The 24,230-nt window shown below is 39.6% G+C and overlaps 1 protein-coding gene across 2 annotated transcripts in view; it reads right to left on the bottom strand.

Moving 5' to 3' along the window:
* Window positions 1–1,520: 1,520 nt before the first annotated feature.
* Window positions 1,521–24,230, bottom strand: part of ATP6V0D2 (ATPase H+ transporting V0 subunit d2) — a 54,618-nt gene continuing 31,908 nt past the window's right edge. The window contains exons 3-8 of one of the 2 annotated variants that reach the window (XM_007176094.3): window positions 14,085–14,263; window positions 12,802–12,881; window positions 11,238–11,315; window positions 5,204–5,380; window positions 3,922–3,999; window positions 1,521–2,291 (exon numbers count right to left, since the gene is read on the bottom strand). In XM_007176094.3, coding sequence (XP_007176156.2) covers window positions 2,130–2,291; window positions 3,922–3,999; window positions 5,204–5,380; window positions 11,238–11,315; window positions 12,802–12,881; window positions 14,085–14,263 — 754 coding nt within the window. In that variant the 3' untranslated portion in view covers window positions 1,521–2,129. The remainder of the gene's footprint in view (window positions 2,292–3,921; window positions 4,000–5,203; window positions 5,381–11,237; window positions 11,316–12,801; window positions 12,882–14,084; window positions 14,264–24,230) is intronic. The other variant, XM_007176095.2, reaches the window with a different exon arrangement.

The raw sequence follows: 24,230 nt of genomic DNA on the forward strand, positions 1-24,230 counted from the left end.
CCACGGAGAAACTGATAAAGTACTTTCGAACCTTTGAGAATGAAGCTAAAGGGAGTTGGATGAAGGGGGGGGGCGTGGCCTGAAGTCGGCACCAGCGCACAGGCAGGATTGGCTGCAGACTGACAGCAATTTGGGGTATAGAATTCACTGGAATACAATGTTCCAAGACCAACTGCAGCAAATTATACAGGTGGAAATATGACAGATTGATGAAATACTGCTGGGAGGACGGTGGGAAAGGGATGGTAAGGAGCCTCAACTTCGATCACTTAGAAAAATAAATACATTTTTGTCTCGTTGTTTTCTGCGTTGCTTTATGTACCTGATTTGTTGGCCTCGTTTTCTAGCATATGTAATGTTTTTCAAATGTCCATATTCTCCAGTGTGGACCAGTTGCCTGAGGTAAGACAGAGAAGTCAGATCCCAGCAACACTTAAAAGCTGTAAGTTCAAGGCAAGTTCTTCAAATTGCAGAGCGTGTATCCCCTTCTCTAATAGGGGCACATTCTACAGCATTTGCCTCATGAGGTTATAGGAAATTCGTCTCTATTCACACAATGGTTACACTTGGTGGCTAGGGAAAGGGTTGGGGGGATTGGTGGCTTCATTACTTATATGGAGGGAACAAGAGAAGTATCATCAGCCTGTGGCCTTGTGGCACATGAAGGGCCCCCACGCATGTCATGCAGAGGTGGGTGGGAAGGGCTTAGTCTGAGAATCAACTTTCTCTAAGCTGCCTCTTTCCTATCAACATCTTTGCTCTCAACCCTTAAAGAATCCCAGGATTTTACCCCATACTCACCCACCCCCACTGTAGACACCATGGGTGAAAATGTAAAATGTAGATGTCTCCCGGCATCCAGGCCTCAGAGTGGAAGACAGCAGCTGCATGCAGGGGCAGGAACAAGTCAGGGAGGATGCTTTCCAGACCAGAGGCCGTACATGGGAAGCAGGCTCCCTGGGTCCAGCTGATGGATCTGCACCGGAGCCCTGCACCAGCTGCGGCCTCCCTGCCATCAGAACTGGGGTGTGGCCTAGGCTTCTCGCACAGCTGAGAGGCTAGGCACTTGGCTTTCTTTCTGGCGGTATGAGCCGCTGTTTTTCCTTATGCTTAAACATTCCTATCACTAAAATTATGAAAATGTTCTACAAAAAAATTTCTGAAATTTTGCAGCAAAATTGATTTACTTCTTGGTCTTTGTGCCTCATTCTATTACCAGTATATGTATATTCTCTGTAAATATTCTCACTTGAAGAACTTTCAAATATGTATATATGTTTAATTTTTAAACTATAGCAAATACAGATTTTTCTATTTAGGAATTTTTTATTTTTGAAGAAAGCACTAGAGCAGCGTTTGTCACTTTTTCTTTTTCTGGGTAGCTCTCTGCACCAGTTCTACTGAAGTTTTATAGAGAATCCATATCCTGTAAACCGAACCTGTGATTTATGCTTCTGAATGAATAAAATACAACTAATGGAGTTACTTTCTTCTCAGGCAAAGTATGAAGAAACTGCAAGAAAGAGAGGTATACCTTTTATTTAAAGAAAGTTGTGAGAAAATTAGTTGTAAGTGGTAGCCTTAATAACAAATTTAACACTACCTGCATCTATGGAATATGATTTGGAATTATGTAGCTTTCCCAAGCCTACCAGGTCAAAGTGTATTAGAAAAAAATAAGGTATTTTCCACCATATGTGGTCCATGTTGGCTACGTACAGCTCTGGATTTTTGTGGACCTAGGGAAGGGATGGACAGTTAAAAAATAAAGCAGACACTCAGTATTTGGGCCTGTGGAGAATCATGGGAAAGCAAAACACTTTTAAAAGATTTGATTTTTAAAAGAACAAAAATAAGAATAGGAAAAGTACCATAGGGTTAATTAAAATTAATGTCTAAGGCAAGGTGAAGAATGAGACATAAATGTGGAAGCAAGATTTAAGGCTTTTGGAAGAAAAATAAATGCTTTGTTTCAGGGTTGCCTTGCTGCGTTTCTGGTCGGTATGCAATTCATGAAGTGCAGTGTGGCTTAGTTTTGTGTGATCTAGATAATATAACACAACTCCTATTTCCCTCAGTAACTTCCTCTTAGCATTTATGATTTTCTGCATTTCAGGCCCCTCACTGGGTTATAAGATTGGAATGTAACTGTTAATTTTAGTTCGATGTCTTTGTGAAATGCATTCAGCTATCCACACGACATTTCTCATTTCTTGTTCCTTCAGCTTGGTGTACGCATAAAACACACCATAGTGGAATTGCCGGTTGAATGCCAGCACGTTCATCTGTACCTGGGGAAGGAAAAAAAAAACATGGACCATCAACTCTTCTGGAACATACTACTTTAATAAAATAATATTAAGCTACAGACTGATTTGTGCTTGTGTAGTGCTTATCTGTATTTAAATAGACAATTTCTAAATTGTGTCAAAGAAAGGAAAACAGTAGGAAATTCAGCAAGTCTAAAGGGAGAGCGTCACTCTGCAGAGAAAGGCAGACAACAGTAGTTTAAAAAGTAAGTTTGTAAAATCATAAGACAAGCTCCAAATCTCAGCAGCACTGCTAGCACCAAGATTCCTAGGAGGACTTTGGGGGGTGTGTGTGTGTGTGTGTGTGTGTGTGTGTGTGTGTAACTTTGTAGTGATATTTATTTGGCTTCTAGCTAGTAGGCTTGTCTCATTTAGATAAAGTATTTTTCCTTGGCCACAATTTTTAAAATTTTAAGGTGGTTTTTAGGCTATTGAACTGCATTTCAGGGTAATGTCACAGGCCTCTAGAATTTGGACCAGGTGATATTATGAGTTTCCTTAGGATGCTCTGCAGCAACTTGACATACAGTTGAATAGTTTTTTTCTGCAGAAGGCAGATCAGTAAAAGAAAATTTTCAAAAACATTTTTTTAACTGGGGTACAGTCTGAAATGGAACAATTCCTTTATACTTTTCCATTTAGAAGAAAGGAGAAGAGGTACTGAGTCCCACATGTAATTCTGAAAACCTCAAGCAAAGCAGTCAGGAAGGGGAGGCCCCCTGCTCTTAGAAACAGGCACACATTTTTCCTGCCAAGGGCAGCTCCTTTAACAGCCGTCTTTGCAGCAGAAGGGCAATAGTGTGGACTTTTAAAACATCCCTAATATATGGGAATACTTGCATTGTTTTTACTTCTTTCTAGAGAATCGTTGGAAAATGTCTAGAGTAGGACTTACAGGAAGACCCCCCATACTGCTTTCTCAAGCCAGTCTAACCCTAAAGTGTGGGTGAATTTCAGGGTTATCTGTTAGTTCCAATCAGACTGACATGGAAGGACCAGTGGTTTTAGGGAAATGAATAAAGTACACTAGAAAAAAGTCTCCAGATTTGGGGGACTTTATCTGGCTACCCTCCCACAAAGTCCTCTTGTTGCACACTTCAGTAGCTCAGGAATTGGCTACAAATGGATCAAGTATTCTTCTGCCTTTTCAGGGAAAGAGAATAATCTAGATGGGATGGATTTCCATGCAAATAATTCCTAAGTGTTCTAATTGTGCACAGGAGTGATAAATCCTTCTTGAAAAAGGGATGGATTCGAGTGGGATGCACTTAACAGGGTGTGCCCCCTGGGAACAGTCAATATGTGATCATGAGAACATCCTAGCTTTGTTTCTCTAGATACTTACAGAATGGCTGCCTTACTTCCAGAGCTTTGCTATGTGCACATCTGTCTGTATATGACAATCCCACAAGAAGCCATCATATGTGAACCACAGTGCCTTGACTCTCCAAGGCAGAGATACTAACTAATACACATTCAAACTATGAATGTACATGATCAATTGGCCTGATCAACTGTAAAAAGAAAACCCAAGTAAAAAAAAGGAAATACTAAGACCCAGAGTATGAGAAAAAGAGCATATAAGCTAGCAGTATTTCCATTTACATCATACCTCACGCTCATAAAATACATCCTCCAATGTCTTTCCCCCACTGCCATCACCTACAGCCTCAAACAAAGGCTTGTATACCTGAAAAACAAAGACAAGAAATTGTTTTTTTAACAAATTTTCCTTTTTTATAAATATAAAAACTATATTTTTCCAGCAATATAGAAACTGTGCACCCATCTTAGAAAATCTATCCAGAAGGCCTGGATTTTTTTTGTAGGATCTTTGGCTTCTTGAGGAAATACCAAAAAATCCAAACAACGAGAGTACAGATGGCATTCCATCCTATTGGCTTGTTCAGGCCTACAAGGTAAGAGGCCAAAGCAGTTCTACTTTCAGTGTACACTGAGCTGATTTCCACATTTGATTCTTAGGGCTAGTTAGACACATTATAGAGGCTAACTGAGTGCTTGTGGTTTAATCAGTATGGCTTCATGGGTTCTTTGAGATGACAACTGACTAAAATTCATTATGGAATTTCAAGTGAGGAAGGGGTGGAAATTGGGGAGAAACTCAAATTTTAATATTATGCTAAAGAACCTCTTGCAGTGACACAAGAGATGTCACAAATGTTCACGCATTGTTTGCTGGCTTATCTTTCCTGGAGGGTTTCGGAAATCCATAGGCAAAGATAAGAGGAGTGTCATTCCAGTTCTGGAAAAGCTACCTGGAGGGTCTGTATGTTACTGTCTGCAGGTCAGAAGGAACGGTACCAGGGGATGAGGTTATAACCTTGAGCTGAGAAGCTTTAGGCTCTCTAAGAGCAGTTGGGTGCTGGAGTGGGAGAGGACATAGCAGCCCTCTTTCCTTTCCCGAATCCTGGCCACTGAGCAAAGGGAGTGGTATAAACAGTATGTCCATATTTTCCCCTGTCCTTCAAGTAGACAGTCTGTACCTAACACTGTTTGCCCAATGGGCACTTGAAAGGATGGCTGGGTCAGGCTCTTTTACATAACTGTGGCATGAGCTCACATTTCCAGAACACTGCACCAGTCCCTTGGGGAACTTGCTTTATCAAGCACTTCAAAAAAAAAGGGCTCAAATGACCGTTCCTTGGAGATTTAAACAAGTAGTTGCTTGGCAGGAACCTTAAAAAACACCAATAGCTTGGGTTAGAAACTCAGCGTATTTCTTTGGGAGAGACATTACAGCAAGAGATACTGCTTTCTATTGCACAAACATTATAAATGTTTTAGATAAGAAGTGTAAATGTGATGTGCGGACTTCTAAAATACACGTGATGAAATCACACAAGACTTTTCAGGAACCTGGGATAAACACATACTCCATAATGGTCCGCTACTCTCTTCATTTGCTCGAAGTCCTCTGCTTGGGCCAGCAGACGCAGTCCCTCGGGATAGAGCTTGCCACAGGTCGGGTAGAGGGTCTCGCGGTCCTCTTTGCTCAACTCGGTGCCAAAGGAGTTAAGAGTGATGATAAAAGCACGTCTGTCTGCCTCAAACTGAATTTGCAAGACAATAAATCAGTAAAATTGAACCATCTATTAAACGCTCTGGACAAATTCATTTCCAAAATGATTTGCTTTCCTTTCCTGATCTATGTCTAATTATAATACAGACATGTGTTATTAATGTTCCCATAATCTCTTCCTGTAACGGAGTAACTCTGCTTGCCAGAGAAGGATCACACAGCAGTGACAACAGCCCAGGAGCCCAGGACCTCACACTAAACTTCAGTTCCCAGGCTCTCTGTTATTAGTTACTCATGTGTCTCTCTCATGTAGGCCACTAGAGTCTCAAATGTGTCTTCCATAATAATTGGAATAATACCTACTTGCTGGGGTCGATTCAGAGATAGAACAAGGTAATGTAAATAGAAGGGCCTAGCAGAGTGTTTAGCACAAAATGTGCATGTCATACATGTTAAACATCCCTTTCTGCTTGATGTCAGTAGGATTTTTTACATAATGAAACTGTGCTACTTACCATTTGTTTGTACTTTCCTGGTTTTGTTTTTCTTCTTTAAAGTTCTAGGTTAGATATCAGTAAATTTAAGTCTGTAGCTAAGGATTACAGGGCTCGGGACAAGTGATCTTCCTCTCAGGGCCTCAGTTTCCTTATTTGTAAATGGTGGGGTTTGGCTACACGATCTCTCAAGTGGGTCACATGTACTCCCGGCCTGTCTTCTCTGTGTTGAGCACCACTAGGCACCCGAGCTCCCAGCCCCACGTCAGGCCTCTCTGTCTTATCTAACCACGGAGTCCTTCTTGAAATTGCCTTCTCTTCCTTTGGACTTCTCTTAGTTTTTCTTCTACCTACTCTGACCATTTCATCTCAGTCTGTCCTCCACGGACACCTCCTCTGCCCACCATGGGAGTTTGCCATGATGTCCTTGGGCTAAGAAAGCCTTCTCCATCCATCCAAAGCAACCTGCACTTACCACATTATTTTAAAATCTGTGCATGTGTCTTTCACCCCACCACACTCTAAAATCTTTGAGAGATCATGTCTCTCTTGTTGATTGTTCAGTTTTGAATATCCAGTGCCTGACACAGGAAGATCTTAACTGTTTACTAAATCCAATGGAATGGCCCAGGGTGCTACTATGGTTCTACTATTTAAAAAATTCTCTAATATTCTCTACAATGTTGCTATCCAAGGTGTGTTTCAAGGATTAGTAGCTTTGACATCACCTGGAAGCTCGTTAGAAGTTCAGAATCTTAGACCATAGTCCAGACCTAGTAAACCAGAATCTGCATTTTAACAAGATTCCAAGCTTATTCATATGCACACGAAAGTTGAAATGAATTGCTCTACAATACTATGTTTGACTAATTAATAACAAATCCAGACTTGCAACAGATTTTACTGGAACTCTTTTGTTAGAACAGGTGTTTCCTATCAGTACAGTGAGAGTTGGTTCCTTCTGATACTTTTGATTGCTCTCATGGAAATTATGGGTGTGCCAGAAGCGAGGAGTGGGCTTATCTGGAAGCAAAGGCAGCTGCCTCTGGCTACTGAATATAACCAGTCCTTCCAGTAATTTCAGACTTTCCAGGGATAAAAGAAGAAAGGCAAGAGGGAGATTTCATGGCAATAAAAAAACCTTGAAATAACAAATAGGGCAGGAGGAGCAACAATGGAGTTAATTGTCCCAGATGATCTTCAACATCCTTCCTAGTTATAGAATGTTAGAATAATAAGGAGAGAAATAGGGCCAGGTAGGCAGCACTGCAGGCATGCAAGGCAGAGGAGGAAGCTGCATGGAGTAGAGCATGACATTTTGGAGGAATGGCCATAGCTCCAACCCTGGGGAAGCAGCTGGAGAGGCAGGATTGACAGGTAGCTGGGGAGAGAATAGGAGAGGATTCACAAGCCATGCCAAGAAGAGAGGACTTTGACTGATGCGGCCGGGTATCTGAACACGCCACACACTTTCCAACTTCTTGTCCTGGTTAATACTTGTTCCCTTTGCCTGCAGAGCACACACTCCATCCCATAACTCTCCAGGTTGAAATCCTACCTGCATTTGAGGGTTCCATCCAATGCAATCCTTTTCATAAGAAGCTCTTCTCTTTCCTCTCTAATTGGATATGATTTCCTTTGACTCCTTATTATACTTTAATTGCCCTTTTATTATAACTGTCTATCTGCTTTACTACTTCTAGCCGAGAGGCTGTGTGTGTGTGTGTGTGTGTGTGTGTGTATGTGTATTCTCTTAGTGAAAAGAACCATAATTTTTGAATTGTAAAGGAGCTATTCTGTCTTTGACCATCCCTAAGCAGACAGTTTGCTATGACATCTGATTATGGAGGAGAGTAGATGGGGTGGTACTAGTTTCCTGTAAGCCCTGTATCATTTTCAGAGGGCAGCCAGCCTGTGTGGTACAGTGTACGTCGGATGTCTTTCCTTTCACTCTACCCTTCAAACACTCATGCATTTTAAAACCATAACTTATTTTTTGTTGTTGTTGCAAAAGATAACCATGCAGTGTTGATGTATTCAAAACCATTATCCGTTGCTCATGATGGAGTTGGGCTCATTGAGTCAAAAATTCTGGCCAGTTCCTTACAGGAGGAAGGGTCTCCCTGGTGGGAGCAGTGGATAGAGGAGTCGATGGCAGTGGAAGAGAGTGAAGTGAATTGGGACCAAACCCAGCCTTATTAACATGTGTACTGACCGAGGGAGATGAAACAAACATATTCTGTGCTATTTTTCACTGCTTCATTAACCTTACAGACTGTCAGAAGAGCAGGAATAAGAGGCAAACAGTATACTGCAGCACATTTGTCTGGAACATAAGTCAATTTCTTTTTTTAAATATGAAGCTACAGTCTTGTGATTAGGTCACATTTTAACCTGCAAGCCTAGGTTAATGCCCTCTTCCACTGTATTCAGTCTTTTAAAGTCTCCTGTCAAATGAGATCAAATGAGAATATGGAAGAACTTCAGAAACTCTAAGTGCTCTATAGTTGCACAAATAAAAGGGGAAGTAATTACATGATCTGGTGTATTTATATAAAACTGACAAGCCTCTTCCAATCATATCATTAGAAATGTTATAACTGCATAACATACATAACTGATATTTTTATATAAATGTACAAAGATAGTTAAATGGATTTTTATTTTTAACACAGCTTGAAAAAAAAATCTAATCTAATAAGGTAGTATCATGGGTATAGGAAAGGGACAAAGAGAACACAGGGTATGTAGTACTTTGACCAAATCCTCCTGGTGATAAGTATTCTGCTAATACCATGCTATCCTTTTTACATTTACAAAGACATAATTCTTATTTACTTCTGATTTTTGTAGCACGTGCAGTATGATCTTGCTTAAGAATTAGCACAGAAGAGCAGTTTTTATACAAAAGAACTGTGCAGGTGAATTTGATGTAGATGTAATTTAACATAGATAAACATATAAGAACTGGAGCCAGACTACCTGTATTCAAATCCTGACACTACCACTTACTAGCTGTTTGACATCAGGCAACTTACTAGCCTTCTCTGTGCCTCAGTTGTCCCTTCTGAAAATGAGGTACTAAACTACCCATCTCATTGTGCTATTTTGAAGTCCAAGTGAATTTGTGTATATAAAGCACTTAGGATAGTATCTGGTATATAATAAATGTTAGCTATTAATAGTGCCATTGTATACCTCTGTAAGGTTATTATTATTTTTTCTTTTTTTTATTGAATGAAAGATTCTTTAAATACTAAGTGCTTTACAATTTTGGAGTTTCACATTTCATATAATCCCAGAATAACCCTTTTTTCCCCCCTACACCTATATTACCCCTCCCCCTCTCCCTCTCCCCACTGGTAACCACTAGTTTGTTCTCTATATCTGTGAGTCTGCTTTTTGTTTGTTTGCTTGTTTTATTCACTGATTTGTTGTATTTTTTAGATTCTACATGTAAGTGATATCATACAATATTTGTCTTTCTCTGTCTTATTTCACTTAGCATAATGCCCTCCAATTCCATCCATGTTGCTGCAAATGGCAAAATTTCATCTTTTTTATGGCCAAGTAGTATTCCATTGTATATGTGTATCACATCTTCTTCACCCATTCATCTGTTGATGAACACTTAGGTTGCTTCCATACCTTGGCAATTGTAAGTAATATTGCTATGCACATTAGGGTGCATGTATCTTTTCAAATTAGTATTTTTGTTTCTTTTGGCTATATACCCAGTAGTGGAATTGCTGGTTTATATTGCTGGTTCTATTTTCAGTTTTTTGAGAAACCTCCATACTATTTTCCACAGTGGCTGCACGAATTTACACTCCCAACAACAGTGTATCAGTGTTCCCTTTTCTCTACATCCTTGCCAACATTTGTTATTTGTATTCCTTTTGGTGATAGCCATTCTGACAGGTGTGAAGGTTATTAATTTTAACGTTAATCTTTTCCTATATATTTTGTAGGTATAAACTACATGAACCATTTCTAAACCACAGGAATTATGCCATGTAGAAACTACATTTTTGAGCCAGAGATAATGTGGCTTTTTATAGTGTGGCTAGTAGTTAAATTTATGAAAAGAAAGGGAGGAGCTTCATAGAGTCACTAGGTTGCTTGTGTTATGTTATCAGCATGTCTGGAAGAGACTAACTCACTTTCTGACAATTAGCATGCCATGAAAAAAATGTTATTTATCGATGCCCACTCTCTGTATAATATAGATAAAGACAAAAAATATTTTTTGGAGTTCTCCAAGGAGTTCTTACTTCAAGGACTGCTTTGACCTTAAAATTTTAACAGTATCTTTAACTGTAAAATGTTAATAATTAGATATTTGAGGGGAGCTAATTTTATCAAATGCAGTTTCAGAACATTTGGTTGAAATATATGCAGATGAGGTTATTTCAGGTTTTTTTCTCTTCTTACCCAAAGGGTAGTTCTTATCAGGCTTTTCTTGAAATCAGAAGTCACTGAACAGCTTAAATATCTACCCACCAGTGTAGAAGTCACTGTAACAGATAATCTAATGGTTAAAGATATTCTTTAGACAAAACTTTGTTTCACAGGGCAAAGCAAGAGATTTTTAAGCCCAGAATGGGTTTTTTTTTTTTTTTTTAAGATCCAAGTGAAATAGGAAGCCAGCAAGAGCGATCTATGTCAAATACTCAGTGCAAACTATGCCCAGAATTCCCCTCAGACCATTCTGATCTCTGGCCTGAGTCCCTCATGCATGTGCAGATTGACATTGCAAGCAAGAGGGCCTGTGGGCACAGATGAAATCTGTGATGATAAAGAGGAATTAAAGAGAATATAACATCAATTAGAGAGGTTGGAACCAATGGTGCCATCTGACACATTGTGAGGTTTAAGTGGGCATGGCAACTGTGAATCACTACCCATAGAATGTTCTTGCCAAGAGCGGGGATGCTCAACGGTTGTTTGGGGCAACCTTTATTTTAGGATTTATATAAGGAACCATGCCCACAGTAGACTTTGTTGCCAAGTTGTGGGGGTCCCCAGCTGCCCAATTTTGGGAGGGAAGTTGGTGATTATTATAAGAGTACCTATAGTGCACCAATTGTCCAAAGCATGCTAAATTTTTAACTAATTATAATCTACTTTCTTCATACTACATCAAAGTGAATCATGATCAAACTTCTATCAAAAGCATTCTTTTCTAATTCAAAAATAACTCTTCTATGTAGAAAACTAAGAAAATACCTCTTTTAACTGAAGACATCAAATGATATATGTATAACAAAATATATTGCTATTTTATTTCTAAATAAAAGAACTTCTAAGATTCAAAAAATTGGTAGGATTATGTAAATGAAAAGTGTATAAGCACATTATTTGACATAAAAAAATTCAAGGACTCTTTCTTACCTCAAGAATGGGACACATAATTTCTGCTGTGACATCACCATGATTCTTACAGAATTTATAGAATGCCTCGATGTAAGACTTAAAAAGAAGAAAGATCATAAGGCAAGAAAATGAATATATTTTCCTTTTGGAAATTTCTAGATCAGCTTTTCATGGGTTATTAAACTCTTTAATGGAAATTGAATTACTTCTCCCCTAGGGAGATATTTTATAATAAATTTGGTGCAAACTTTCACCTTGAAGCACATTGCACAGCCTAAAAAAGGAACTCCATAAAAGAACAAAATTGGACTTATCATAGCTTATAATTACTCAACAAGCACTTTTTTGCATGCCTCTTGGATTATTTCACACTGTTGATTCTTGCTATTCTAACAAGAGTGCCAAACTGTCTTATGAACTCTGCAAATAAGTCTAGATTTGGTCCTATGCTGATATTTAATGTCTCCTAGTGCTCAGGAGACACATTTGGGATGGCATTGAGCATGGAAGATACACTGCAAAGGCAGAGTCTAGGCTGTAGAGGCAGGCTGTGTTTGAATCCCAAATCTGTTACTTACTAGCTAACTGACTTCTGCCAAGTAAATTTACCTCTCCATGCTTCAGTTTTCTCATCTGAGGAATGGGGATGGCACATAGTTTTGCTGGGTGGGTTAAGTGATCTAATGCCTATAAGTGCTTAAAACAGTGCCTTCTGTTAGCTATATCTCAGGGATGCTTCCTCTAAGCCCGTAAGTCTTTATATAAAAAGGAAAACTGCTGCAATGCAATGCTTTTGAGAGGTCCACATGTGTCAACATAAGAAGCTAGATATACAGCATGGCAATGGCAATGTATACATATATGAATATATATATATATATATATATATATATATATATATATATATTCATTCAGGTACTCTATGAGAGTGTCCAAAGATGCTGTAGTGGTGTGAGTGAAAATGGATAGATTTTGCTCAGCCCTTATTACACAGAGTGACTCAAATGGCGGCAGCATAGTCCAGACAGACAGCTGGTCAGGTTATACAAAGTGGTGCCTATGATGTTGTGTCCACAGATGGTCATCTTGGTATGCTGCACACTGTCAGTAGATTAAAATTGTGTGAACAGGTTAACTGTGAAATTCAGGGACTCTGTTAACAGGATTGAGGGCAGAGATGGACACTACATAACACAAGGTTCACTATGTATGCTGCTTCTTTTGAAATGGATTCATATGGTTCACCGCACTCATCTATCCACCCACCCATCATCCATCCATCCATCCATCCATCCATCTATCCATCCATCCATCCAATTGACACCTTTTATGTTCCAGGCACCATGTAAAGAGTTAAGGATACAGAGAAGCATGGGATCCTCTCAAGGATCTTGCTGGCTGGGAGAAGTTGACATACATGTATTTAACTAGAAGACAGGCCAGGACTAAAAGGACTTTGTCCCCAGTATGCCTAGCTTCATAATTCAGCAGCTGGCTAACAAGCAAGTAACATTTAATAAAGAACTCTGGTTATGATGTATTATGTAATAAAGAAGAACATAATATTGGGGGAAACAGTTACCTTGTATAGTTTATTGCGCAGTATTTCAATATTCAGTTCGTCTAGAGTATTTTCGGACATACAGTCTTGAAAGAACGGAGCTGAAAGCAGAAATTATTGTACAAAATAAATTAATCAAAACATGATTATAAACTGTAGAAAATGTCTCCTGAACGCACCACCCTCTGCCCACCCCTAACTAGGACACTGTGGAGTGGCAATCCACAGACTCGGTGAGGCTAAGAGTGATGGTGACAAGAAGGTTGATGACTTAGGAAGCATTTGCTCTGTGCAAGCCATCACCAAACACTGGATATACTTGAACTTATTTAAGCCTCACAACCTGGAACTACTCACTTTATGGTTTACTTTTTGAAGCCCCCCCCGACACCCACCTTTAGATAACAGTAATATTTACCATTTGCAACCTTACTATGTGCCAAGCATTGAGTTGTATTAAAACCGTCTTAGTTTTCAAAACTCTGTTATAGTAAGATATTATTGTTTTTAAAATGAGCAAACTGGAGTGAAATGAATTGTTACAAGTCACTCGGTTGGTGGTGGGCAGAGCCTGTCATGCTTAGGGATATCTGCTTTCAGACTCACCCTCTTTCTGCCATGCTATGCTCCATTAGCACTGGACACTTAATAATGATGTAATTTTTTTCTTTTTAAAATTTGTTTTAAACAGCAACTATTTTGATGAATGATCAACAGTGAATAACTATAATCCAGGTTTCCTGACAATAATTGTATAAAATTGTCCCATTAGTATTTTAAATGCTACAACTGTTGTCAGTGCCAAATTATAATGAAATTATTACTTATTTCATCATTGCTTCAGGTCATTAGACAGACACTCCTGAGCATCTCAGAAAATGGCATTCTTAAATTTCCTAAAACAAAATGTTTCCTATATGCAGCCTTATTAAGACAGAAATTTAAAATGAAAAGATAAGGAACTAAACATATAAAACCCAGCTAGAAAATTAATTTTTTGAAAAATTACAAGTTCTATCATTTATTTGCTATGGTCAGGAACAAAGTACAGGGGTTTGGAGGTTGGGAGATGAGCCCTAGCTCCTTCTCAGCTACAAATGGTTTGCATGTGATCTGGTATACTTCATTGTCTTGATCTGAAAAATAAGGGAGCTGGACCAGATGATTCTTTAATGTCCATTTCACTTCTAGGAATCCGTATAGTATGACACTATATTCATGGAGAAAATTATGAATTGAAAGTGCATTTTCTAATACTGTGATAACATACACAAGCAGCTGTGCAATTATTTATGCATTCATACCTAATGGTGTTTCAACCAGAATGGCATTAAAGAGATCAGAAGGTGTCTCTGCAATGTTGACTGCTTCCATTTCTGTGAAACGGCCCAACGGGTGGCACTTCACCAGAATTTCTTTCACAGATTTTTTTTGCAATGCACCGTTCATCAGTAGAATCACATTGTCTATCATGTAACTGCACCTGGTGTAGAAGAGGGCTCAATCATTAGGAAAACAGTTGCATGAGAATAAGAAGCATCCCTCAGGTAAAAAACAAAAAACCAAACAAAAAACCTCCACATTTCAGGCACACATGCTTTCATTAAGGAAATATATCTCTCCTTTTATTTTAAACTCTGGGTTTTGAGAGATGTAGGTGAGGTAAAATATCTGACTCTCAGAGGGTACCATAGTTTGAAAAACCATGTTCACAGTTATAATACCTGACTGGCGGGACCACACAGAAGATGACCCTTACACAGTAATGGCCAAATGTGGTGGGTGGGGCAGAGAGTAATGAGGGTGTTAAATTGTTTGGTTTCTCATAATGGACTATGGGCTTAAAAAGTTGAGAAACACAGACCTAAAGGGTTTCATTCTACTTCAAAAACTGACTATTTAAATCTTTGATGAAGCCCATCATTGAGTATTCAAAGTTTTAAATATTTAAAAATAAATAAAAATATTAATTTTAATATTAAAATGTTTTATGTATTAAAAATTAAAATATTCTGGTTTTTTTTCCTCCTATGAGAGCAGATAGTCAACTTTCTAGTCTTTTCCCCTCCCAGAACCCCAAGAGTCCATAGGTTGACACTTTACGTGATTTCTCTATTCAATATAAGCTCTACCCAGGATATTCCAAGCAATGAGGTCAAGAAGTAAGAGAGACACAGTCGCTTCCTTCACAGAAAATACAGTTTAAGGGAGGTACTGGTACATTGCAATGCAGCATACAGGCTGCATAAAGGAGATTACAGGGTGGTGTGGGGATTCAGAGCTGGGCACTAAACCAGTCTGGGATCAGACTTCCTAGGGAGTGACATTCAGGCTGCAACTTGCAGAATGAGTAGGAGTTGTCCAGGCAAAAGCTGGGAAAGAGTGCTTCCAGGCAGAAGTGAGAGCATGTGAAAAGCCCCAGAGACAAGGGGGCCAGGAACAAGGATGTTCTTTTGCCTGCTGAGCACTGGAGGTGGGGCTCAGGCTGAACGTGCAGGGTCCTGAAAGACAAGATGAGGAATTTGGACTGAGGGCAATGGGAGATGCTGAATACTTCAAGGACAGGGGGAATTATGATCTATGTAGATAGAATATGCATTAAAACAGGATAAGAGGCAAGCCAACACTTAAATAGTAAAGTGCTTTACAAAAGTTATTTTATTTAATCATGATAATTACACTGTGATGATGATAGGTACTATTATTACCTCCGTTTTACAGATGAGGAACTGGAGGCCCAGACAGGTAAAAATCTCACCCATAACGACACAGCTAACAAATGAAGAGGGCTGAGAATCAAACTCAGACAATTTGCTTCTGAAACTTTTCTCTTAACGCTCAGATTATGCTGTGTTTAGTTGTCAAGGATGACACATAGGTTTCTAGGTTTAACAGTTAGAAGCTGGAGCCATTTATTGAGATGAGAGCACTGGAGGAAGAACGGGTTGTAGTGGGAGCTGATGTTTTGGACCGAATGAGTTTAGATGCCCAGGAGGAGATGCCAAATAGGCCTCGGACATCTAAGTCCTGAAGAGACAGCTGTGGACCAGAGACATTTAGGGAGCAGGGCAGGGGGAGCTAGTTTAAAGGTGGAAGCAGATGTCTTGGGAATGCTTGAGACCACATTCTAGAGTGTATGTCAAGAGTTCTGTCCTGAGAACTCTGGGGAACTCCAACATTTAAGGACCTTGATAGAACCTGAGAAGGAATGATCAGATAGTAGGAAGAAAACCAGAGAAGAGAATTCTAGGAAGAAGAGGTTAAAGGCCACAGGAAAGTCAAGGTAGACACTGAAGCAAGGTGTTCTCAGGATGCAGCCAATAAGAGGTCAGCTGGCACCACAAAACATGTTCAGTGGAGTTTGCTTGTGGAAGGGAAAGGGGAGAAGCCAGAAACCTGACCACTGTGCATTTAAAATGAGTGGGAAGTACAGAGGTTTTTGGTTTGTTTAATTGTTTTGTTTTTTAAAAGAGTTTAAACTATAAAGCAGGGGAAGGTAACTGTATGGAGACCCGGGGGCCAGAGGAGCTTTGGACTTTCAGTTTTGGTGGGTTTTTTTGTTTTTGTTTTTGTTTTTTAAGATGGGAGAGAAGAGAACACGTTTAAGAGCTGAGGGGAAAGAGGCTGAGGTGGTGGCTCAGAAGACGGAAGGGACAGCCAAGGGATGAGACAAGGTCCTCCACGTTTGGCAGTGATGGGACTCAACCACTGCACAAGTTAGGTTTGAAAAGAACACCTTTCACTGGATGAAAATGAACCTGGCCACTTAGAAGCACTGTCACTGGAGTCTGGCTGCAAGGGTTACTGACTTCCTGTGCAAGAATGCATTTCCAGCAGGATAAGAGTCTCCTGCATTGCAATTGAGCTTCTGCAATGTACCCCAATAAAATTTTTACCTAAAGAAGTTTAGAAGAAGGCAATTATCCCTTTATAAAAAGCACATGAGGGGCTTCCCTGGTGGCGCAGTGGTTGAGAATCTGCCTGCCAATGCAGGGGACATGGGTTCGAGCCCTGGTCTGGGAAGATCCCACATGCCGCGGAGCAACTAGGCCCGTGAGCCACAACTACTGATCCTGTGCATCTGGAGCCTGTGCTCCGCAACAAGAGAGGCCGCGATAAGAGGCCCGCGCACCGCGATGAAGAGTGGCCCCCGTTTGCCGCAACTAGAGAAAGCCCTCGCACAGAAACAAAGACCCAACACAGCCAAAAATAAATATAAAAATAAATAAATAAATAAATAAATGATTACTATAAATCCTGCCAATGCAGGGGACACGGTTTCAAGCCCTGGTCTGGGAAGATCCCACATGCCGCGGAGCAACTAGGCCCGTGAGCCACAACTACTGATCCTGTGCATCTGGAGCCTGTGCTCCGCAACAAGAGAGGCCGCGATAAGAGGCCCGCGCACCGCGATGAAGAGTGGCCCCCGTTTGCCGCAACTAGAGAAAGCCCTCGCACAGAAACAAAGACCCAACACAGCCAAAAATAAATATAAAAATAAATAAATAAATAAATAAATGATTACTATAAATCCTGCCAATGCAGGGGACACGGTTTCAAGCCCTGGTCTGGGAAGATCCCACATGCCGCGGAGCAACTAGGCCCGTGAGCCACAACTACTGAGCCTGCGCGTCTGGAGTCTGTGCTCCGCAACAAGAGAGGCCGCGATAGTGAGAGGCCCGCGCACCGCGATGAAGAGTGGCCCCCGCTTGCCGCAACTAGAGAAAGCCCTCGCACAGAAACAAAGACCCAACACAGCCAAAAATAAATTAAATAAATAAATAAATATATTTTTTTAAAAAAGCACATGACTATAAAGTTTCTTCACTCCCCCAAACAGCAGTACCAAATTTGGACATTATGGAATTTTAGAACCCTTTTTATCTCTTGAAAATTATATTAAAATGGAAGTGCTTATTTAACTGTCCCCTTCTGGCTCAAAAGCTATTACCTGAGAGGGGAATTGCCAGCACTTAATAATCCTTAGCAGACTCCAGATGTTTAATTGTTCCCCCACAGCACCCCTGTAATGTAACAGCATATGAGCCGCCAACATTCCCAATGTGCAGAGGACTATGAGACCAACGCTGACGGGGGCAACCAAAGTCAATGCTGTGAGAATTTAGTGCACACGTAACACTCAAGCCTATGCCTGTACAGTGTGTGTGGGGGTGTGCACATGTGTATGTGGGCACATGTGTGTCTGGAGTGCTTTTTTTTTTTTTTAAAGTTAATAGAGAGGCTAGGCCCTCTATTGCAAAGAGCAAGGGCTATGGAGATTGAATTGTTTTATTTCAACTCATTTAAGTGGCCTTGTTTCTAAGATGGGACAACAGTAGCAGCTCTCATAGTTTTGTTCAGAAAATGAAGTGAGACTCAGGATTTGGCCCATGGCAGGGGAGAGGGGTATCTTTCCTGTCCCTCCCTCATCTCTGTCACATAGGCACCAGGTATATAATTATCATTGGCTGTTTGGGATGGCTGGGGGATAATGTGCCCAGAAAACAGCTTGCTCTTTCCAGAGTATGATCTTGATAGACCTCTAGGGCCCTGCCTCCAGTGGTTAGGGAGGAAATCTCTACTGGCGTTGCTTGAGTAACGTTTGAGTTTAAGGACATCTGGGTGCTCACCTAGCTCAAACTCCTCATGTTTTAAATAATTGTGCTTATCAGTAGCAACAGAGCCAAAACTAGTGCCCACTCTGTTGGGTTAATTTTTCTCCCACTCATGGTCTAGACAAACATCTTCACTTCTAGCCCCTTCTAAATATTTTCTTCTGTAACTTTGATATTGGCACCTGTGAAAATCATGAAGTCACCTGAAATTGTAAGAGTAAATGACTCTATTTCAAAAATTTTAGGTTGTAAAAATAATAATTTTTAAAAATGCCAACGCTTCTTGAGGTTGTTGCTATGTGCCAGGCATTACATGCATTACACTACATTACATTACATACATGCAATACATTATATGCATTACATGCATGTTCCCGTTCCAGCCTCTCCACAAGTCAGTGCTCTAAGGACCATTTTTACCACCACTTTACACATAAGAAACTGAGGCTTTGAGGGGTTCCATGCCTCATCCAAGGTCACACTGCTGGAAAGGCGCAGGGCTGGGACCCCACAGCCAAAGCCCCAGCTCCATGCTGGATTCAGATAAAGCAGCTCCAGCCAGAAGATATTTTAACATTTCCTTTTGGAGTTAGCACTGACCTTTTTCCTTTTGCTCCCAAACTTATTTAAGGATCTTGAAGCTAACTAAATTACATTTCTTATTTGATAACTACCACATTCTGGGCTAATATAACAGTTGCTAAATGGTCAGATAATGTAGAGACATAATTTGGTGAGTTAGAGGAACTGTTCTATGGATAAAAATTTTAAGTACTTAAGTGTCATTAGCAACAGCTGAGAAACGACCATCATTCCCTGAGCACTTTGGCACGATATAGTTAGACAAAGAGAGAGAGGGGTCTTCTGAGAACACAGGTGACGTTAAGTGCAGAAGAAAGGTGTCAGGTCCTTTCTGAAGACACAGCTACAAAGATAGTGGGCACAGGTAAAAGCCAGAGAATTTTACAAATCCTTTTAGGATTCTCTCGTCAGATTTTGGGCTGAGCATATACCTGCACTATTTGACCCTCCCCAAACCATATTAATATTCAAGGTATACGAAAAGGAAAACATTGATCAATACAGTGACATAAGTGAAACAGATTTCAATAAATTTCTAGAAGATCTCAAACAAATAGAATCTTATTGATGGATTAGAGCAAAAGAAGTCACTGATCAGAATGTACACGTGATAAAGCAGCACAGAACTGGGAAATTATCAAGAAAAGTGTCAAGCTTGGATTGGTTCGGGAACAGAGATAAGGATTGGGCTAAATGCAAGGGGTCAGGGTAATTAACTACAATGACTTTCTAGGGAAGTGACCTCCCAGGTGGGGTAAGGCAGCAAGTTTGAAGAGCATTGCCCTGGAACAACATAAAACAATTGTTGAAGCTATGCACTAACTCATTTAAGTTGATATATAAAAACTTTTATTATAAGTTTAAATACTGCAAAAATATTTCTGGTATATTGTGAATGTCAGTATTTAAAATGAACCTGTTAAATCAGTCAAATTAAATTATCCAATGAAGTATCTGAATACCCACTTGCTAAAGACAGATTTTTGTCCCCCTAAAATTCATGTTGAAGCCCTAACCCCCAATGTGATGGTATAAGGAGATGGGGCCTTTGGGGCTATTAATTAGGTTTAAGTGAGGCCATGAAGCACGGGGCCTACATGATGGGATTAGTGTCCTTATAGGAATAGACACCAGAGAGCTTGCTCTCTCTCCCTCTGCTACGTGAGGACATAATGAGAAGGCAGGTGTCTACGCATGAGGAAGAGAGCCTTCACCGGGGAACCAAATTGGATGGCACCCTGATTTTAACTTCCATGCCTCCAAAACTGTAAGAAATCAATTCCTGTTGTTCAAGCCACCCGGTCTATACCATTTTGTTACAGAAACCCGAGCTCACTAAGACACTACCACTATTCAATTACAAATACATAAACAGAAGGAAATTATGTTGTTCCTTATTTTTTTTCTGGAAATGTTATTTCTATTCCAATTCTCTGATGAAATTTTACCCTAATATAGCATTTATGCCTTTATGTTGAAAGTCTTTTATGGCTCTCTATAACTCTATGTACATATAATAGAATATTAATTTTTCATTTCTTGTGATCACAGGCTTCAAATGTTAGAAGAAATTTTATGAGTTATTATTACGATTACTACTACGTGGGCACAACAGCATGGTATAAATTTTTAAAGCTTTTTATCTTGAAATAATTAGATTGACAGGAAGTTGCAAAAATAATACAGAGAGGTCCTATGTACTCTTCACCCAGTTACCACCAGGGGTTACATCTATATAGCTGTAGTGAAACATTAGAATTAGACAAGTGACATCGGTACTCTGTGTGTGTGTAGTTCTGTGTTAGTTTATCCCATGTGCCTATTTGTGTAACCACCACAACAGTCAAGGTAAAGAACTATTGTATCATCCAAAGATCTCCAATGTGCTACCCCTTCACAGTCACACCCTTCTTTTCCCACCCACCATCTCCTAACCTCTGGCAAATACTAATCTGTTCTTCCTGTAACGTTGCCATTTTGTGAATAATATTTAACAGGAATTGTATATTATGTGACATTTTGAGACTGGCTGTTTTAATTCAGCTTAATTCCCTTGAGACACATGTAATACATACAAGTTGTTGCATGTAAATAATTTGTCCCTTTATTGGTGAGTAGTATTCCACAGTATATGTATACTTGTTTGTTTAACCACTCACCTATTTAAGGCATTTGGTTTTGGGGTTTTTTTCCCCCAGTTTTTGGCTATTATAAATAAAAACTGTTATGGAAACTTGTGTCAGTTTTTACATGGAAATAAATTTTAATTTATCTGGGATAAATGCCTAGAAGTGCAATTTGAGTTGCATGGTAAGGGTATGTTTAGTTTTTTAAGAAACTGCCAAACTATTTTCCAGAGTGGCTGTACAACTTTTAGAGAAGTGTATAAACCTTACCTCTTTTAAAATCTCCTTACCTTCCCTACTTATAATAGAATTGTCTTAAATATTTCCTCTGCATACAGAAAGGACCACATCAGACAAGTATTAATTTTTGCTTCAACTGTCAAATATAATTTACAAAATCAAGAGGAGAAAGTCTATTGTATTTACCCATATTTTCCTCCTTTTTTATTGTTCTTTTCCTGTTGTTTCAGACTCCTTTTATCATTTCTTTTCTGTTTCAAGAACTTTGTTCAGCCATTATTTTAAGGTAGGTCTATGGGTCACAAATTCTTAGTTTTCATTCATCTGAGACTGTTTTGAATTGCCCTTCATTCTTGAAAGATATCTTCATTGTATATAGAATTCGGAGTGGACATCTCTTTCCTTTTAGCATTAAAAAAAAGTTACACCCCTTCTTTCTGAATGCCATGGTTTCTAATGAGAAATCCACCATTGTTCACGTTGCTTTTCCCCCACAAGTGCCACAGCTTTCAGGCATTTTTGTCTTTGTCTTTCAGAAGTTTGACTATGATGTGTCTTGGCTTGGATTTCATTGGGTTGTTCTTGTTTGGGGTTCACTCAGCTTCTTGAATCAGTAGGTTTGTGTTTTGCCAAATTTAGAAAAATTTTAATTACTGTTTCTTTGAATACATTTTCAGCCTTTCCCCTTTTCTCCTCCCCTCCTGGGACTCATTGCTGCTGTGTATTTTGAGTCCCAGGAGTGAGGGAGAGAATGGAGTTGGAGGAATCTTAATCTTAAAGGATGTAGAGGGAAGAACTGGAAGCTTGAGATCCAGAAGCTTGGAGCAGGGCTCTGTGCCCACCTCACCCCCCCACCCACCCAGTCACCCCTGCAGACTACTTCTGCACTTCCACAAGCTAAGCAGAAGGAGCCACTTGCATCCCATCATATCAAAGGTACATACTATTAGCATAGTTTATGACTGTGCTGGTCTTGATCACCTGGCTGAGGCAGTATTTGCCAGATTTCTCCACACTGAGAAGGTACTGCCCCCTCTTCCCATATTGTACGCTTTGGAAGAAGTCACTATGTACAGCCTACCCTTAAGAAATGGGGAATATGGTTCCCCTCCTTGAGGATGGAGCATCTACACAAATTATTCTACAAGGGAGATTTGTCTCTTCTCCCTCATTTATTAAGTTATCCAATCATTTATTTAGACCAGGATGGTCTCATAAATATTTATTTTACATTTATTTTATATTTGGGGTGATAATTCAGTACAACTTCCTTTATTTTGTTGCTCAAATTGTTCCAGCTTTAGCCACTAAGGGCTCTTGCAGTTGACTCCTGTGTGCTCCTTTAACATACACAACCATTGCAGGTTTTTTGTTTTGTTTGTTTTGTTTTACATTTCCTCATATTCTGGCATTACAAGACAGTTTAAGCTCATCTTGTATATTTCTTGCCCCAGTCCCAGAATTAGCTTTTTCTCCAAGGAACGCTGATTCCCCTTATGGGAGAATGGTATTAGAAACCAAGATCTGGGCATTAGGTGGGGTATTTACTAGTGTGGTTTTATTGTAGGCATTCTCAGCTAAGAGCAAAGAAATATACACACACCTATTAAGCAAGGATTCCATCAGAGTATTATTCTCACTCAGTAGGTCCCACTTCAAAAACTTTATCCATGGCCACACTTCCTTCTACCACGTAGAAGCAGACTATTTGCAAATCTTCAGCTCCAGGCAAAACCTCTTTCGCCAGCCTCAGATCCATATTCTTTCACTTCCTTTCTGTGAATATGACTACCTGATTTTCTCATAGGCACCTCAGTCACACTATCTCAAAAATCTTATTGCCCCTAATCTTTCTCCTTCTTCTGGAATCTCTATCTTTATCAGCAACTTCACTGCTCTTATTCCTAAAAATCTCTCCATGGCTTCTTTCTGCCTTTAGAAAGAAACACAAGTTTCTCATCATTGTATGCAAGGCCCTTCATTCGTTGGTTTCTGATTACTTCTCTGGCTATTGATGTGAATGATATCATTAAAAAGAAAGTATATATTTTAGAAGAGAGAATAGAACAGACCCCAAAAAACTTTTAAAGGGTGGAAGAAGACTTTGCAAGAAGAATGAGGAAAGGCCAGGATGGTAAAAGGAGTCCAAAGAGATAGTGTCATCACAGAATGCACAGGATGAGGACATCTACTGTGAATACTGTGCTGAGTTATGAAAAAGCTGAAAATATATCCATTAGACTTAGCAACTAGAGTGGTTTCGAGGGCCTGGTGGGGTAGAAAATAAGACTGGAGTGGGTTGAGTAAATAAGTGAGAATATAGGAGTAGAGACTATCCTTTTTAAGAAGCTTGGCATCAAGGGGTGGGAAAGGGTAGAATACCATTATCTTCACGTGGTTGCTGTGTAAATTAAATCAAATCACACATATGAAAACAGTTTGGAAATCATAAATTGTCACAGTAAAAGGAGCCCAATCTTTGAAACAGATAAGCCTAATTCTAAGCCCAGCTCTGTTACTTAAAAACCAGTTTAACAAGAGCTTCATTTCCTCATCTTAAATGGAAATATTTATTCAACTTGAATGGTTGGCACCAGGATTAGTCATACATATGAAAGCATTATTGCAGTGCCTCCTGCAAAGAAGGAGGGTCATACATCCTTAGAGGAAGTTAATTCTCTATAAACCAGACCTTGGAGGAAGAGGAGGAGAAAATTTTAAGCCACATACATAATCTTTAGAGTAAAAAGTTTGCAATGTTCATACTCTTTCATCAAGTCTGAGATTTCTACATCTCTGTACTTTTACACTTAGTTCTAGTTAACAGAATCCTTTCTAAATTTACCTATTGCTCTTAGAAGATAAGGATTTAACCCCTGGTATGGCG

This window comes from Balaenoptera acutorostrata, chromosome 17, assembly GCF_949987535.1.
Source record: "Balaenoptera acutorostrata chromosome 17, mBalAcu1.1, whole genome shotgun sequence".
In the NCBI taxonomy this organism is placed as follows: Eukaryota; Metazoa; Chordata; class Mammalia; order Artiodactyla; family Balaenopteridae; genus Balaenoptera; species Balaenoptera acutorostrata.